The sequence below is a fragment of the Daphnia carinata genome, chromosome 5, assembly GCF_022539665.2.
Source record: "Daphnia carinata strain CSIRO-1 chromosome 5, CSIRO_AGI_Dcar_HiC_V3, whole genome shotgun sequence".
In the NCBI taxonomy this organism is placed as follows: domain Eukaryota; kingdom Metazoa; phylum Arthropoda; class Branchiopoda; order Diplostraca; family Daphniidae; genus Daphnia; species Daphnia carinata.
In genome coordinates, this window is record NC_081335.1 from 5989854 (window position 1) to 6008279 (window position 18426).

The following is an 18426-nucleotide window of genomic DNA, read 5'->3' on the forward strand; positions in this document are numbered from 1 at the left end:
CTTGTAAGGCTAAGATGTCAGGCTTGTTTTTTATTATAAATTGGTTTAAAAATTCTTTTTTATTCTTTGATTTAAGACCGTTGATATTTAATGTAATTATTCTAACCATATGTTTAATAAAAAAAAAAAAACAGGGTTTTTTACTATAAAAAAGGGGTAAGGTTTGGCTCTAAGAATTCTGGCTCTTCTTCTTCCATTGCATTTTCTTTGTTTGTGTCTAACTGGTTTTTGGTACAATTTTGAAATTCCTCTATTCCCCCTGTAAGTAGTCCTGCAAATTGTGTTTTATCTGATATCGCCTCACTTTCTTTTGTCGCTTCTGATTCGTTTATTTTAAGTTCTTGTTCTTCATGAGTAGACTGACAAAAATTGTATTCCTTTCTACTACTCTCCATCTCCTCTATAATTTCCATACATGGTTTTTGCATCATGGAGCATAAGTCGTCATCGGTGTCTTGTATTTCAATACTATTACTTTCTTCATTATTTTTTCCGGGGCCTATGATTTGAGTTACATTATCTTCCCAAGGAAATCCGCTGGTTCCATTTTTCCTATTTTCTCCGTCTTCCTTATTTTCGCATGGAATCTCATTTCTTTTAGTGAACCTTTGGCGACATGTATTTAAATTTGGTTTTAATTTTTTGAGTTGTCTTCGATTCCCTGTACTTATCAATTTCGTTTGCCCTTTTATTTCGTTTCTTTCTGATTCCTTTACTTTCCCAAAATATTTTCCATTTGCTTCTTCCTTCGATCCTTTACGCCCTCGCTTTTTCTGCTGTTTCCATTCAGCTTCATCTCCAGAATCTGTTGAATCACTTCCACTGTCTTCCAACATCACTGTGCTCATGTTTTCCGGTATTTTTTACACTTTCGGCATCCTTGACTATTTCTTTCAGCGTTCTAATGGCTAATGTGACTGCAGGACTACTTCCTAAAGCTTGGCTGTAGGTCCTTTTGCCTCCATCACAGTTTCGAGCTTCATGTTGATCAGAGTCACATCTGGCACATGTTTTAATCTGTCCTGTATAAGTAACTGAAAATCTTATTCCCATAATTGTAATAAATGAAGGTATGTTTTTATGGATCATCATTTCCACAGTTAACTTTTCCCTTTTGGTTTTCAATAGATCTAAGTTTGGCTTTTCCCACTCAATCCCCTTAATTTGCCCATATTGCTCGAATGCTGTATAAATATATTTGAAGTCCATTTCGTCCGGGACATACTTAACCTGAATTTTTTTCCACGGACTCCCAGCAACAATTACAGGGATTTGATATATTTTCCCATTTTTTTCATATAATATTCCTTTTGCATGTTTTTGTAAAAAATTATCAAAAAGATCTTGGGTTTTAAATTTGGCTACTACTTGCTTGGTATGGTAATGTAAGTCGATTACCGTCAGTTGATCATCAACTATTCCCAAACCCATAAACCAACGATGTATTTCAATTTCTAAAGGGACGTATTCGACTTCTTTGAAACTGAAGAAAATTGTTCTTTCTCTCTTTATTTCCATTCTACAAATAGGGTGCTACTATTATGTGCTAAGGTGAAGATGAATATATATTTTTTTTTGTTTTTAATGTTTTTTTTGTGTGTGCACTTAGAAGGAAATATAAATATGAAATATGTTGAAGACTAGTAGGAATGAGTGAAGATGAGGTGAAGATTGATATAAATAGGTTCAGTACAGAAGATTGCAAGATTGAAACAGAGTAAAGAATAATAACTGAGAAAAAGAGAAAACAGAATGCAAAGATATGAAAGAAAACTAATTGAAAAAAAATTATGCAAAAACTGAGAAAATTGACTAACAAATGAAGAAGAGAAGAATTTATTCTAACTAAGTATAATACTATTTTCACTTTTGAAGTGAAAATAATATTATTCAAACAAAAACTAACTGAAATATGAAAAATAGAATTAGATAAATAGATAGAAACTATGAAATGAGAAAACTAGCTGGAAAATTTTTCAAGTTTGTGATATTTTTGGGAGCTGTCAAAAAACACGTCCGGGAGCTGACGAGACCGGGTGAGTTCTACGTGGTATGGCCGTTGACACTTTCGACCGTAAAGGTAACAACGTCTGTTTCGTTGCAAATTGTGTAGTTGCAGTCACCTTAAAAATCCTCTAGCTTAGCGCTTGGGCCTCGTTTACTACATATAAAAACACTTAGTAATTGTGCATGATCAACTAAATGTTAGAATTTTCCTTGACGATTTCTATACTTAAAGAAATAAAACATTATTAAATCAAATGACATACCTTAACTGACAAATCTGCCTAATGAACAGGATCCCGTGATGTATGGTACACTTGATATTGTAGGTTCTGCTTCTCAGGGGACAGCGCGAACGCAGTCCCCCACTACCAAAAATTGTACTCCCGAGTTAATCGCATTTGGATTAATCGCAAGGGTCAGCCCATCCGCAGTGCAATGGTAGGGCCTCACCCTGGAGGAACCACCTAAGTGATCATAGTTGCCTCTGAGCCAGGTAAGTATGGTTTTAGTGAATACTTGACGATAACTCATAGTTTTTTGGTACCCAAACAATACTGACGAAGCACACTAAACCAAAGAGCTTAACAAAGAGCCATTGCGTATAGAATGGCGCAAAGAATCGAAAGATCCCACTGAGCATAGTCGATTCCATAAAGCTCTTGTTGAAATAATAGGAAATCTACAGCCATTCTTAGGTGAGAAGAAAAATGCTTCCATTTGACGAAAAATTTCTGCGCCCAACAGCAGACGGCGAACGGCACTGTTTAACCCTCGTTAGACGCTCAACTGATGTAAACGACAGATTCAGTAAGACAAATGTTTCATGACAGATTACCGAACAATCAATTCAAATCGAGACAACTTTAACAGTTAGAACTGAAAGGCAGTTTGTCCTTTTTAGATGAACATAACTCGTTGGGCTGCAATTAGTTAACCATGTTTGACACTTACTAAAAGAGGTACACCATAACACTACAGCAGCCACATGATTGCAGATGCAATATTGACATACTGGGGATGACAAATATGTATGAGATGTAAATATACAGACATTGGTGTTACATCATTAGTTCCAACAAGATGATGCGTGATAAAGATGAGCAGATATACATTTATTTCATTCATAGAGATATCCCTTTTAAAGGAGAAGCCGATCCTGGAAGTACTGCAATACCAGGTCAACTCGTGGCGGGGGCTATGCAAGCACAGCGTTCCCACCGATTTTCAAAAATCAGTTTAATATTCTGGGGTCCATTTGAACCCGTATCAGATATTAAGCTGATAAGAACAGATACTACACTTTGATCTTAGCCAAAAGGCCGAGAAGCGATAACTGAGATTCAAGTTACTGGGTATTATATGCTATGCTGTTCTCGAAAATCTGACTGATGTACAAAAAAAGCAAACCCCTATCCAAAAACAATGAAATTCATCAATAAAACAGGTTGTTGCTAGAGCACCACCTGGCACTGCTAAAAGCCAATACAACTCATAAGTTTTTATCTTCTATTTTGATAGGAATGCTATATTAGGATGAGTCGTTCAAATATTAAGTTATTTGGGAAGCTGTTGAATGCAAAGCACCCTGAATTTAAGTCGATGAACTCCACCTAGTAGAGAGTACTGCAGACTTTAAACTGCCTATTAAACAGACAGAGGAAGGTGTTAGTTAGAAACTTGGTAAAACGTTTTGTACGTAGCTCAAATCCACGGTAGACGAAACGCGGCAATATTTACAACTAAATTAAGGTTACACAGACAGAAAACCTAACAGCATTAAACAATGTTACATGAACCCAATAATGGACGACACCCATCTAAATACTATGCCCCCGAATGTGTAAAATTCTCATTAAAAGTGCCCAAGGTTTCATTACTGAAATCTAAACATGGGTGCATTAGCAATTTCGACATCGATTATGATGTAATGGAGTTCGACGGGTTTACGTATGCCAGTAAATTCATTTCTTTTTGGGTTGTTTAAATACCGCTCTGAAAACGCTAGTTTCCTTCCAGTGTACCACAAGGGAACATCGGAAACGGTCCTCAATAGCTACGAGCAGGAACCACAGAAGTAGTTACACCCGAAACCTGTTTCACTCTCAGAAGCCAGCGTCATTACTCGTCATCGCGGGTTGAATGGAGGATTGTTTCTGGTGGGAAACTCGTCGAGATATACTACAGAAATGATCCTGTGAAGTATGATCTTAATGTTGAATTCAGTTGCTAAAGAATAAATAGATTATGCAAAATGAAACAGCATTAACGTATCTATACGAAAGTTGCCGTGGTTTTGCTAGTTAACGAGTTCATTCTAGAAGTGAATCTTGTCAAAAAGCGCTACACAGCGACACTTTGCGTTTTGTTCATTTACCACTATCAACCCGATGGCAAAACAACGACGATATTTATACCACTACGGAAATTAAACGTAGTAGTCTCTTGAAGGGCATCCAGTTACTTTCATCGTGCTCATTTGCAGAAATACATTCGATAGCTGAACACACATACTCCAGCTGGATGTGTGGCACGCATCTGTAATCCTGCTTCTGGGAGGCTTGATAGTGTGGATGACTTGAGACGAGGAGCACTACTTCGTGATCGTGCATGTTGATCGAGCGTCCGCACTAAGCTCGTCATCAACATGGACCCATCGGAGGAGTTTGATGGGTGCAGGTTAGCTAAGGAGGAGCGAAACGGGCCAGGAGGGAAACTTAGCAGCCAAAAGTTCCCGTGTCGGGCAGTAGTAGGATCGCGCCCGTGAATGTGCGACATGGATTAGCCTCGGCGAAACAGTCAAACCTCTTTCATTTTCCTTCCTTTTTTTTTTCGATTAGGAAAATTGTTATTTCTATGTGTTTCTTTGAACTTCAGATGTGAAATACTACAACGGCAGTGACCCCCGCACTTTTGAAAAGTGTTATATCCATGTGCAAAGCTCATGCGGAATAATAATCTGAATCCTAGATATTGAATGGCGTTTGAAGTTTTCTTTTTTTTTTTTTTTTTTTTGAAGTTTTTCGCTTTCAATTCACTTCTTCGGATGGAACAGCGAATTGTGTGAATGTGAGTTCGATTTGAAATGGTAGAATGTTTGAATTTGCGGCCATCGGGCGCTTCGCGCCCTCGGCCGCGTTTTCAATTGCTATTGTGGATAGTACCGTGCTTCACTTTACATTTACGTGAATTTGCGGCCATCGGGCGCTTCGCGCCCTCGGCCGCGTTTGCAATTAGACACCTCAATATTCTTTTATCGATTTTCATCCGAAATTTGCACCCAAGCTACTCCCTAGGTTACGTACAAGAACTTATTTGTGTTTTATTGGGGTGCCCAGTCTAAAGACCAGGCGATCGAAAAATAAGTCATATAGACTCATCAGTGCTCCTAACCACGGAAATCTTTAGTAAAAGGCGAAAGATTTATCCGGGTATTGATTAGAAACCAGAGTGAATATCAACTGAAAGTAGTTGGTATTTATTCATTTCACAACTTCAAACCACTTTGGTAAAGTAACAATGGTAAACCCAAAAAATTCAACCATAAAGCAACTGCTGGTTTCTGTTAGATTTGAGACAGTGAGTAAAACAGACGATGCTGTGTAAAGCTCATGTAAACATCATTTTTTCGTTAGATTGTGCACTAAATTAATTCTGGTTAGATGAAACATAAACGAAGTCTAGGGCAAACGAAATCGGTAAGCTGAATTGGGTAAGAAAACGAAGGACAAGTCTTCTGCTAGTTCTTAAACCTTTGTATTGAACTCTTTCGCTTAGTTGAACAAAGTGCGATTCGTTCAGTAATTCTACAAGTTTTTCGGCCTTCGATATCCATGGGAACGAGTAACTAATCGCTTGCTAAATGCTAGAACCTAGCAGACAATGCCCATCACTAACGGAAAACTATGTTAACGTTCATTAAGGGAATCTGCTCCTGAAGGAGCTAACAAAAATTGCCGACGACGAAGATTATTTCACTCCTTCGTGGCGGGGTATTGGTTAAAGTTTTCAACTAGCAATAATCACATCTCGGTAGACCCTCATTGATTATGATATTGCCACTGCGCAAAGCTAAATTGTACATGAGAGGGCTCTACTACTTGAACCTTTCTCTCGCCAATTCTGCACGGACGTTGATATCAAGAAAACCAAGAGAGGTGCTGCTTTTCATTGAAATCTAACAGTTCGCTGCCCTCATTTTTACATTCACATACCTACAAAGATAATAGTTCACTTTACAAATATTCCACCTATGACCACACCACGCCATGGACTGGTAAAATTCATTTAAAGTGTGCATATTACGGTGCATTTCGCCAAATCAAATGAACGTGCAGGAATTGATTCAATTTGGAGTACAATTCCACTGAACCCGTCCCCGTTAACTTGACAATAAAATCGATAAAATTCACATTAATACCGATCGAAACATTTCCAATTACTATGAAATAGTGTTTTACCTTCAAACTTCAGAATGCCGTGACCAGGATTCGAACCTGGGTTACTACGGAATTATCGTTTCCCCACAACGTAGGGTCCTAACCACTAGACGATCACGGCAAAATTCAAATTATTTGGCATCTGTAAAATGCTCCACACGATCAAGTTTATGGTTCATCAACAAATTGTATTGGTGGAAACAAAAAAATTAATAAATTCTCAAAAAACCAATGCCAACAGCATCTCGTATTCCCAAGCGGTCACCCATCCAGGTACTAACGAGACCCGACGCTGCTTAGACTTCGGGGAGCCGACGAGACCCGGTGCGTTCAGCGTGGTATGGCCGTTGGCACGGACGACCGTAAAGGTAACAACGTCTGTTTCGTTGCAAATTGTGTAGTTGCAGTCACCTTAAAAATCCTCTAGCTTAGCGCTTGGGCCTCGTTTACTACATATAAAAACACTTAGTAATTGTGCATGATCAACTAAATGTTAGAATTTTCCTTGACGATTTCTATACTTAAAGAAATAAAACATTATTAAATCAAATGACATACCTTAACTGACAAATCTGCCTAATGAACAGGATCCCGTGATGTATGGTACACTTGATATTATATGTTCTGCTTCTCAGGGGACAGCGCGAACGCAGTCCCCCACTACCAAAAATTGTACTCCCGAGTTAACCGCATTTGGGTTAATCGCAAGGGTCAGCCCGACCGTAGTGCAATGGAAGGGCCTCGCCCTGGAGGAACCACCTTCGTGATCATGGTTGCCTCTGAGCCAGGTAAGTATGAGTTTAGTGAATACTTGACGATAACTCATAGTTTTTTGGTACCCAAACAATACTGACGAAGCACACTAAACCAAAGATAGATTTGAAACAGTGAGTAATACAGACGATGCTGTGTAATGCTCACGTAAACATCTGGGCAGGCTCAAATTGCAAAAAAAAGTTAGAATACGCTAGTGCCACCTCTTCCCCGCACTGGTTGGGAACACAAGTTACTAGTCTCTACTCTGTAAAGACACGGAAAAAAGGAGAGGAGTTTTGTGTACCATTCTGTCACATTATGTGAATGCTGTAATTGGCAGTGGGACTACTTGAAAAGGTTTAAAACTGCCGCAGGCTGCAACGAAAGGGCGGGATGAGGCTTTTGGAAGACTAGATTGTGGTTGGAAACGTGGATATGACTATTTTTCAATACACAGATATTGCTTAAATGGGTGGCAACGCACGTAAATCGACAGGCAGGGATAGCGGGTGCGTTAAACGGCAAATAACAATTGGAGCTATAGAAAAAGGTGTGTAGGCTTAAACTACCCAAACCACTTTGTAGTGGTTTTGCTCCAAATCCAACCTTACTCCTTTTAAAAAAATAAATAATAATATATTTTGCTGGCAGGATACTGTACACGGCAACATGGTCTCACTACATATGTAAGGGAGAGCGGACCCAAACTGCACAAACAAAATTTTATTATCGAAAAATAAATGAAATTTAGTGCTTAGAAAAGTATGATAATGTAATTTTTTCCATTCATATTGGCTAAGTAGTTTAATCGTAACCACATTTTTAGAAAATGAAAAATTAAAAGAAAAAAATTAAGAGGAGAAACTGCACATTTGGTGTACGACATTAAACATGGTCTTTAAAATTTAATATATTGCAGATGCATGCTTCGAAAAAGTAGTGGGATGTTCGTATTTCATTAAGCTATTTCTGCATGTACTAAAAATATCCTAAACTAAACTTAATTTTATCACAATTCGTCAATGATTGACTGGGGGAGAGTAGTGGAATGGACAAAGTAGCTTGAAAAAAAATGAAAATAGGGGGGGCTTGTTAAGTATCAAGTATTTATTTATTATCGAATGCCATTATCAGAAGGAGATAGCAGACAACATTTTGGAACTCTCAGGTTTCAACTTTCGTTTACGATTCTTTTCCGTAACTAATCAACCGAAGCCCCTCCCCAAAAATATCGTTTGCGTCAGGTATTACCCCCAAAACTATATCCAGTATCTCCCAACAGAAGGTCATTTTTTAAAACGCTTATCAATCTTAAACAACTTATCCTAAAAATTAAAACAAACCAAAAAAGAAACTGAAAAGAGAAAAATTAGTGTTTTTTATATAATTACCAAAGTTTTTTTTCATTAAGTGGTTTTCGAGCGGATTGGCGGTGAAATAGGACTGTAACGAAATAGGACTGGAGAAATAGGACTGAAAATTTCCAGTGCTATTTCTACCGGAGAAATAGGACTGACTTTTAATAACTTTTAGGACATTCCTATTTCTCCATGGCATCAGTCCTATTTCTCCTTAGAAATAATCCTATTTCATTTTTCTTTGTTCCAGTAGGAACGATGAGCCTCCAATCCCGTAGGCAACTTATTACGTAAGAGCGTCGGGCTATATACATTTCCCTCCATTTCCCCCTTCCTTTACGAATAGTTTTAGTATATTTTTGAAAAGTTAGGCCTAAGTGTGGAATTGAATATCACATCACACGTATTTTTTAAATTTCATTTCATGAATAACCTTCCGAGTTATTGCGGTCGTCCAATCTGGTACGTGTCCAGTGTGGGTCCGCTACTCCCTACTACATATCTGCAGATGCATTTTTCCCCTATGGTGAAAATGATAAACGTGCGGAGCGTTAGCCAATTACTTTTTTTTAGAAATTTTTCTGCTTGGAGTTGTAAATGGAAATTAGAATTGTAAATTTTATGAGAACCGAAAATAATATAAATTTGTTTTGTTTCTACAATAGCCTTTGGCCAATAAATTTCTAATATTTGTTGCGGGCCAAAATACGACAACGGAAAATTTGGAAAAAAAGTGAGATGAGCTTTCTCAAATTTTCCCGTCTTCTTTATTTTGCCCGCACCAAAAAGAAACTTCCGAAATCTCGGCAATTGTCCCGAATATTGCCGCCAAAACAAACAAATAAAAAACGCATGCTTTTTGTTTATATGCTGCAAAAAAAAAATTAAATACCCTCTCGCAATAACAATATATTATTTCATTTTCGGCAACGGGGGGGGGGGGAGGGGGGCAGCGTTCTGTCGAATAAAACTTTCGAATAAAATTTCGAATAGAATAACGCAAAAAATCGCACATTTTATTCGTCGAATAAAAATGTCCTTATTCGTTATTCTTATTCGTTGTAAATTCGTATTTTATCATTTCGAATACAATTTCGAATAAGTAATTTTCTTGTACGACAGACAGTCTTGTTTTGATTGCTGTCCTGTTTTTTTCTGAAGGTAGGCTAAATGCCATTTTTATTCGATATTTGATTCGAAAATTTATTCGCTATTCGTTATTCGAAAGTTATTCGTATTCGCGAATAAAACGTCCATTTTATTCGTTATTCGTTTACTTGGTTTATTCGTATTCGTTTACAAAAGAATCAAGTTTTTTCTTATTCGACAGAACACTGGGGGGGGGGGGATGCCTCTTTTTTGTGGAGCACACCGTACCATATTGCCTCGCGACAAGCCTGGGATATGCTTTTTACAAGTGTGCTGTCGCCACAGGGACTTTGATTTGGTTGCTTTAGTGGTTCAACCGTTTAAGTTAAGCCAGTTAAACAACAATACGTGTAGCGCATGTCCTTTTTTCGAAGCGAAGCGATATGAATTTGGTTTATCTAGGTTTTCTAATGAGATAATATATTTACAATATTATATATAAAATAGTAACGGTAATTGAAATAAAAGATTATTAAATCATTTTTTCTTTATTATTTGTTATCAAAATTATTATGATATTTAGTTCATACAATCCGTTTTTGGGTAATTGTTACCAACGTTGTAAAATAGAATAAATGTTTAACTTTTCCTTTTTTATAGAAATAGATAGCTCTTGATATGAACTATCGATTGCTGTAAATTTATCCATTTTTATTGTCTATTTTCCTCGTAAATAATTATAAAAGGCTTTCATGATTTTAGAGAGGGTAAGAGATATGTGAAAAAAAATAAACTTTGCATTGTTTAATGCTTAAGCTTTGTCAAACATGTAATCATTCTAATATTTTTGTTTCTGGTATTTCAGAAACAAGCAGCTAAAAATGACTAATTTTGAGTTGCTACATTTTATCCTGAAAATGACCAAAAACTAGTTTGTCATTTTAATTTGCGGCCATTTTCTTATCGCGGCAATTTCAAATTTTCTTTCTCGAAATATTTGTTAAATAGTAAAATCTATGTAACACACCTTATAAATTATTAAATATTTCACCATGGTCTTTAACATCCATGACTAACTATTATTGGTTAATTGTAAAAACGAAAAAAAGTTTTAAAATGTTAAAAGTAACCATAAACATTTTGTTTGTGAGAAGAGAATTCCGGTATCCGTCTTACATAGACAACCTCACAAATTAACTAAGAAAAGATTTATTTCATTTTCGATTCTCATTTTGATTTACTATTTTAGGGGTATTTTTCCATATTTCCGCGTGGGGAAACTCCATTTTATGGCCCCTTCCGCATAGGAAACTCCAAGCAGACAACATTCCAAAAAAAAAATTGTTTAGCCTCGCGCGTTTATCAATTTGGCCATAGAGGAAAAATGAATCTGCCACTATTTACTAAGTAGTACATATGTAATGATACCATAGTGAAACGCAATATGTGCAAAGTAGTATATATACGGGCCCAAAGTTACTAGTCGATAATGTAGAGAAAAGATAAGAAAACGACGCAATGGAGTACGACGTGTTTAATGGATATAAGAGATATCATGAACAGATGATGAGAGGGATACTGAACAGCCGGGGGATTACTAATTTGTTTGTGTAAAATACGCCCACAGAAACTCAGAATTTTTGGGTTATTACTAATTTATTTGTGCAAAAACATAGCACTGAAAAAAAACCTGCTTTCATATACAAAGGTAAGGTAACTGGGAGTATTGTTTATTTAACATGGCGGTCGGTAGACCTAGCAGGAAAGGCCCAGCAAACCTAGTAAAGGCCTCACGCAAACCCACGTTTAGACGATAATTATAATTTATTGATAAAAAAAGCAAGCTTGCTTAACAATGACGCAGCTAATTCAATGAAATTATGTTAAAATTTAATGAAATGTTGTTTTGTAAACTATAATAAGAATAATAATTCAAAAATTTCGAAATTATCAATATTAAAAAAACCCGAAATAAAAAAAATACTAATAAAAACATTCCCTTGGGAATTCAAAAAAAACGCCCCTGATTGAACAGGGTTTCTTGTTTAAGACGCTCAGGACGCAATTCGACGCTCTCAGGATTTGAACCCGAGAACCAGCTTGTCCCCTTCAGTATCGTAGACGAGTACGCTACCGAGGTGACGAACCCCTGAATGAAAGCTTTCCAAATTTAAAGCAAGCCTATATCAAAACATGAACTGTCAAACCAAAATTTTAAAGTTTGCATTGAACAAAAACCACTAGAGATGGTAAGGCAAACACGAATTCGTTTGATGCTTAAAATATTTTTTATTTACAATCCACTAAGAGGTACTATTTTACGAGCTATTTCCAACGTTTCGCTTCCAATGATGCCAAGTACCAAATAACCGACAACAAGCAGGAACAGCCAGTGATAAGAATGAAAGGAGGACAAAAAAACAAAACAACTACCGAAGCATAACTAACAAAAACAGTGTACATTTTGTAATTAGACGTAGATGAGAAATTTTTCGGATGATGGTGTTATTTACTAGTTAAAAATCAAAGTATAAATTAACAAAAACAACTATGATAAAATCCACATAACCCATTTAATCGCTATTGAATCGCAATTTCAATCTTACTTCCGTCTGCCAGCTGTTATTTAAGCCTCTTCAATCCCGCACCGTCTGTCCCCAAACGTAATTCTTCATAAAGCGAGGGCCCCACTTCTGTGGCTAGAGCTTATTGAAGAGCCTCTTGCCTCCACCTCCGTTAGATGTCGCCACCCCACCGGCATCATTTACTACCTCATTTTCAACGATTTGCAACGTATCGTTTGCAGGCCTGACTATTTCCTCGAAAAAGGGCATTGTCGAATCGCATGCCTCCTGTCAGCTTGATGTCGATTATGTTTTTCTTGCGCAAACAACACACGCCGCAAACCACAGCGCAAACAATCAGGATAACTGCAACGACGACGGTCACAGCCGATTTGCGGATTATCTAAAACAAGAGAGCAGTTTATTTGTTGGTTTTTTCGGTTTTATTATGCTTTTTGTTTTGCTTTTTGTTTTTGTTTTCATTTTTTGGACCAATTTCACCGGTAAACGAGCATGCAAGACGTGGGTACTTACTAGATTGGGTGCTGGTTGAAATAATATTTTTGCCACTCAGGGTAGGGGCGAGAGGCTCCGTCAGAGTACTTGTACCGTCACGATTCCCAGCTTTGACGACTAACTCGTACGGCAAGTTTTCTTTGAGACCGACAAGATTGAGCCATGTCAATCGGGTGTCATTCTTGTCCGTTTGTTTCACGCCTTGAAGTCGCCAGAAAACCCTGATTTTCAAACAAAAATAAGCAGAAAAAGGGGGTTAATGATGGTTGTACGGTGAAAGACAGGCAACAAATGTGTGAAAATAAAATTTGCTATAGATATTTCCGGGCTAATTTATCATACACGCAACAGACAAATACAACGTGGAAGCCCAGAGTTTTTGAAAATTTATCTCTGATAGAAAAAGGATTTACTTTTTATCTGTACATCTCTACGGTATCGGCATTCTTAGCAGGCGAGTCCCAGAGAACGACTGAGTTATTTTTTCAAGTTGAATTCGTACAATACGCGGTGGTCCTCGAATACGTTCTGTAAGATTGCGAAAAAATATATATATATGTACACATATATATTTATGTTATACAAATACTTTCAAGCTGTGATAGGGCTTGCTTATTGGGTAAGTCGTGTAAATTTTGATGGGTAATGCCTACCTTTGCCTTCGTGGAAACAAAAAATGATAGTTTTTGTTTACATGAGGGCGCACAGTTCAATGCTGGTAACTGCTTCACCTCGGCACCAGTCCAAGCAACGCTGAGGTACGCCCCATTGGGTACAGCAACCACGATGATCTGAGACATCTGTAAGAACCATCAGCATGCAATAAACAACGGTTTGTAGCGGAAAGTACACAAGGCCCTACCAGCTGCGCATGGAATGAGGTTGTGAAAATCACCGATGCACTCCGGCCTGTCAATGACGCTCTCAATGCCCAAAAACAAAGTGCACGCGTCCATACAGGTGGATGACACGTTTTGCTCTTTGCAGCACTTGGCCACATTCATGACGGACGGAACCTAATCAAGAGAAAATAATTTTAGTCTGAGGCAAATGCAATGGTTTCACGCAATGTTGTATACTGCTTTCTGACGCACTTGTAGTTTCATGACTTAAAATTATTATTTGGGCGTCATGACCGAAATTATTTTGGGCGTTACAATAATAAACGACAGAGGCGGAGACATTCATATTCTTGACATTAATTGCATAATGTAATTGGCGTTTGGCTCCTAATTGTGCACGAAGTCGTACAAAAAAAAAATTGGTCATTTCAAAGGTTGTCATTGTTTTCGATTGATTGCGCCCCGTATATTAATTACGCGATTCTGACGAAGGATTTGAACTTCGTATTTGCTGCTGATCGTGATGTTATCCATGGTGCTGAAATCTCGGTTAAAACTCAGCTTCGGAGTGGGATGGGCGTCCATTTCACATTCGTGGGTGACATCGTCGCCTAGTGTTGTCATAGTGATTGTGAGCCTGTTATGCTGGGTCGACCTGGAATCGATACACAGAAAAAGTAAAAAGTCGTGGAGTCAGTTTTGGAACTGCTGAAATCCAATTGAAGTAAAAGAAAATACGCACGTCCAATAATGATGCGTTTAAAAGCTTCCGATGTTTGGCCGTAGCCATTATTTGCCTAACACGTTATGTGATTCATGGATCGGGTGACGTTAGACAGCACTGCTACCATGTGCCGCGTTTTTTTCCTGTTGTGTAAGAACACCAGAAATGTAAAGCGAAACAGTAGGCATGGGCGCGCCCGTTGCGACGCAAATGACGGTCATGCTGCTTCCCTCAAGGACAATATTCATCGGGTGGATTGTGGGCACTTCTACAACCGCCTCGTATGCTGATCGGTCCAGGCTATCAACGTTTCAGAAGGCCGGCTCTCACCGTTATCGTTTGAAGCCGTGACTTAGAAAATGTGCTGCGAACTACCTGTTAGATTATCCAACCTGTAGTAGGTGATGGTTGCCGACGACAAATCGAAAGATTTGTCGTCTCTTTAACGGTAGTACAAACTGTAAGTTCAGATTTTAAAAAATAAAATAATAATCGAAATGAATAAATCGCTGACTGTGTGGGCATAACGTGGCAAAACCAATATGAAACTAAAGTACGTGTAAGTGAATCGATCAGTTGGATACACGCGTGCCGGTTGCTGCCATGAAACTATGGTGTAATCGGCACTTCGGCTGGTCACCGAGATTCCTTGCGGGGCTAATGGAACGCCGGAAATCGTTGCATTCGACAAAGCTATTTTTCAAAAAATGCAAATAATTAATAGGGGTATTAACTTGGCTGTTGTCCTTCAATTTCCTTTGACAAAGTGATTAAGTACGAAAAGAATGATCGGCAACTAGAAGATAAAGCACCTGAAGTGATAACGTATTAAAGTTTACGAAAATTTGCTAAAAAATGTCACCCAAGTTTGAATTATTTTTGAACTAGTTACAGTAGGGGAAAAAAATGCACACCTTCTTTAGTGATGTTGATTGTAATGATGGAAGACGGCAACGACGTTCCGTGGTGATTGGCTGCCACTGCGAAGAAATTGTAAAGCTGCTTTCATTTCAGCTTGATTTCAAGTTTTGATGGCTGCTTGAGGTTGAATAACGTGCAGTTGTTGATCCATCTCAAAAGCAGCAGCTATCGCTTTCGACGCTAGCTCGTCTATCATGGAATAATAAACGAATAGTGGTTGACGCTGCCGTCGAATGGTGGCTGCCAAATTAGCGTCAAACTGTCATCCGTGATCGAAGTGGCATGTACTTGTATAACAGGACCAGGTATCAATCCAGTACCTAATTGTGTCGTTTCAATTTCAAGGGCAAATGTAAGCAAATACGTAAGGCAACCCACACCCCGAATTCAGAAAATAAATAAATGAAAAATAGACTACGTATACCTTCCTCGAAACACTGGATGACGTTGCACGTAAGGAAAGCACGCAGCAGCCGTGATGACTAGCTCCTCTGTCACGTGACCTTTGGAAAAACCAAGGCAAGCCTGCGGGATGCCCATTCGTTCGCAACACTGGACGTGACTCCGTCCACCAGCACCGCATCTCAAAAATTTAGGAAAGTCTTTCGTGCAGCTTTGAGAATTAACTCAAAGCTGACACTGTCTCTCGATCAGCTTGGCGCTATAATCGCACAAGGGCATGCATTTACAACTAACGCCCGCCATGTTGCAGCAGGTCGTGACATTGTAGGCCGCCTCCGACGACGTTGCCTCCATTAGGCCGACAGCGGTGGGGAAGAAAATTCGTCGAAGGTTCGCCGATTCCGTGCTTGTTGACCGCAGTCACGTACACTTCGTGCGCGGTCGAAGCCATCAAATTCTGAAGGATGTATGGCACGCTTTTGCTGTTGATGGTTTTATACGGTGTTCCATTGCCGTCGCTCGTTGGCCGATAGTGGACGTTGTACGAGACCACCGTTTTGCCGAGGACCTTGGGCATTTCCCATCGTAAAATGGCGAATGTTGGATTGATGTGGGTGACGCGGAAGCCCATGGGTGGGCCTGGCAAGACGCCATAGCCTTGTAACAAGCAATTGCTCAGCTCGCTCATGTATTGGATGCAGCGAGATTGGTGGTAGTCTTCTCGTGTTATGTCCCCTGTTCACAGTTGAATGCAAGGCTTTGGCAAACCACGCGATTTATAGCAAGCCGTGTGGTCAATGCCGTTGGCTAAGCAGGGGAAACTGTCGCTGGCCCACGGGGCGCAGATCATCAAGTCCGGCAGACTAACATCGGCCGTACGGACAGGATCACAAAATTTGTCCACGCATCTGTCGGAAAATATTTTTAAAAATGTGTTAGTATTGGCCAGTACGCTGTGTCGCACAATGTAGCAGACGATTAACGTGATGACATAAAATGTGCCTGCTATGATAGACGCCCTTCTTAGTACAGCATTCTTTAATATCGGGCAGAGCAGGTGCCGTCATTGCAGGCGTTTTGGTTTTCTTCCGTGATTCCGTCAAAGGCCGAACTTTTTGTGAAGGCAAACTGCTTCGTCGATTGTTGTGGGATGTCACCTGAAATAATACATACAATCATCAATACGCGTTGCTTTACATACTTTCGGCGAAGGCGCAAGTGACTACTTGTTGCCTTATGAAAATGTTTTCAATTTGAAAGAGCACGTAGCTAAAATACGTACCTCGTAAATAGGATCTCGTACATCGTAAACAAATTCAAGTTGTCAGACGTCGTCGAGTTTTGATCGGCCGGGATCTAGAGTTCAATAAACGAATAATTCAGTTAAGACCAAATAAGGTATTTGCTATGTACGACGTATGACAAGCAAAAGCTGACGAGGATTTTTTTTTTACACATTTTTAATTCTTTTTTTTTTAATTGCGCAGAAGCTGAAGTTTTTCCTGTTGTTTTCCCGTAACGACTAGCAGGTTCATCGACTATGAAAAAGGAAGTCCCATAGGTGACTGGTTACCAATTTTGCCGACCTTGATTTGCATGAAGAACGGTTGCTCTTGCAACCTCATCGACCCCTTCCTATCACTCGCGTCCTTTTCAGCTCTACCAGTAAGCCCGGTTTTCACTTCCAACGAATCGAAGCCGGGCAGTGCAGGAATGTTAACATAGTAGCGCGTAACGACACGATAGTTCCTCGAAGGACGAGTCCAGGAAATTCTCAGGGCTTTATCAGACAGGATGTCAACTAGCACGTCCTCGGGAGCGTTCGGTAATATCTCTGCATTCATATCGTTTTTGGTTAATTTTTTGGCACATACTGAATTTTTAGACGGAAACAAAGGGCCAGATGATTACAAGAGCGGGTTATTATCATTATTATTACTATTATTGCATAACTTGCTATCATCGAGAATGAAGGTGTGGCAAATTGTATTGGTGACCTTGAGCAATACACCGACGGCATAAGGCATAAGGCAAACTTTTAGAAACTACAGTAGTCAATGCTTGTATGATTTGTCTCGTGAAAAGGCAATCAGTTGATATTGATGTTCATTAAATTTTGCCAGCTGCCCAGAGAGTAGTGGAACAAAACAAGCAAGAGTACATAGTACGGAAGGTTCGTGGCAAGACGTCACCATTTTCATCGATAGTAGCCCTGATTTCTGTCTAACTTTAAACTAGAAGTGAAATGCATTCATTAGATTACCTATTCCTTCTGCGATGCAAGCCAGAATTTTCTCTGTGTAAACTGGGCAGGAGACGTGCGTCCGTATGTCACCAGTCCGTATTGCGTATTCACCGCGACAAATGTCCTGGCAAATGTCGGGCACTCCTTCTTCGATGCAACAAGGGACGTGATTCGTACCGTCTATTCCCAACAAGAATATAATAGGACAAAAAATGATGATCCAGCTATGAAACTTGTTGATCGTATTTTGCTTGATGCAAACGGATAAAAAAAGTCAATTGTGGTAATAGTAGCCTAAACAAAAGGGTTATAACAGCCATGTATTTGATCAGTGACGGGAAATCAGCTTCGCATTGTTCTGGATTCTGACCAGTTGTGCCGTCCAGTATATTGTCACGTGCCCTGTTTTGCGTAACATTATTCGGAGAATTGGGTGAGAAGCACCCAATCATTTCTCTAAAGAATTCATTTTAAATTGTACTAAGACGTTCAGTAGTCGTAGGTTACAAATGTATAAAGAGCCAAGAAATCCTTTGTTAGTTAGTTAGTTTTTAGTGCGTTAGTAT

The 18426-nt window shown here is 39.0% G+C and overlaps 1 protein-coding gene and 8 non-coding genes across 9 annotated transcripts; all 9 read right to left on the reverse strand.

Moving 5' to 3' along the window:
- Positions 1–2344: 2344 nt before the first annotated feature.
- On the reverse strand, positions 2345–2508 carry LOC130703176 (U1 spliceosomal RNA). The gene has a single exon (XR_009004571.1). It is a non-coding gene; the product is annotated as a U1 spliceosomal RNA (small nuclear RNA).
- A 639-nt stretch (positions 2509–3147) lies between these two features.
- LOC130703181 (U2 spliceosomal RNA) lies at positions 3148–3338 on the reverse strand. The gene has a single exon (XR_009004575.1). It is a non-coding gene; the product is annotated as a U2 spliceosomal RNA (small nuclear RNA).
- A 655-nt stretch (positions 3339–3993) lies between these two features.
- Positions 3994–4216, reverse strand: LOC130703187 (small nucleolar RNA U3). The gene has a single exon (XR_009004581.1). It is a non-coding gene; the product is annotated as a small nucleolar RNA U3 (small nucleolar RNA).
- Positions 4217–5335: 1119 nt separating this feature from the next.
- Positions 5336–5458, reverse strand: LOC130703196 (U5 spliceosomal RNA). The gene has a single exon (XR_009004589.1). It is a non-coding gene; the product is annotated as a U5 spliceosomal RNA (small nuclear RNA).
- Positions 5459–5935: 477 nt separating this feature from the next.
- Positions 5936–6077, reverse strand: LOC130703191 (U4 spliceosomal RNA). The gene has a single exon (XR_009004585.1). It is a non-coding gene; the product is annotated as a U4 spliceosomal RNA (small nuclear RNA).
- Positions 6078–6479: 402 nt separating this feature from the next.
- Positions 6480–6564, reverse strand: Trnah-gug (transfer RNA histidin (anticodon GUG)). Its single transcript is given in 2 exon segments — positions 6480–6514; positions 6528–6564. It is a non-coding gene; the product is annotated as a tRNA-His (tRNA).
- A 111-nt stretch (positions 6565–6675) lies between these two features.
- Positions 6676–6795, reverse strand: LOC130703169 (5S ribosomal RNA). Its single transcript, XR_009004564.1, has one exon. It is a non-coding gene; the product is annotated as a 5S ribosomal RNA (ribosomal RNA).
- A 280-nt stretch (positions 6796–7075) lies between these two features.
- LOC130703171 (U1 spliceosomal RNA) lies at positions 7076–7239 on the reverse strand. The gene has a single exon (XR_009004566.1). It is a non-coding gene; the product is annotated as a U1 spliceosomal RNA (small nuclear RNA).
- A 6146-nt stretch (positions 7240–13385) lies between these two features.
- On the reverse strand, positions 13386–13832 carry LOC132087979 (Ig-like and fibronectin type-III domain-containing protein 1). The gene is made up of 3 exons (XM_059495343.1): positions 13806–13832; positions 13589–13742; positions 13386–13526 (listed from the first exon to the last, which is right to left on the reverse strand). Exons 1-3 carry the CDS (start codon positions 13830–13832, stop codon positions 13417–13419), a joined length of 291 nt encoding a protein of 96 aa, XP_059351326.1. The 3' UTR covers positions 13386–13416.
- Positions 13833–18426: the final 4594 nt, after the last annotated feature.

Bases quoted from the DNA above. Each gene is read 5' to 3' on its own strand.
- LOC132087979 (XM_059495343.1), bottom strand. From the start codon at position 13,832: ATGAAACTACAAGTGCGTCAGAAAGCA. The intron at 13,743-13,805 runs GTATACAACATT...TCTCTTGATTAG, and splicing joins TACAAGTGCGTCAGAAAGCA to GTTCCGTCCGTCATGAATGT. The intron at 13,527-13,588 runs GTAGGGCCTTGT...TGGTTCTTACAG, and splicing joins CCTCATTCCATGCGCAGCTG to ATGTCTCAGATCATCGTGGT.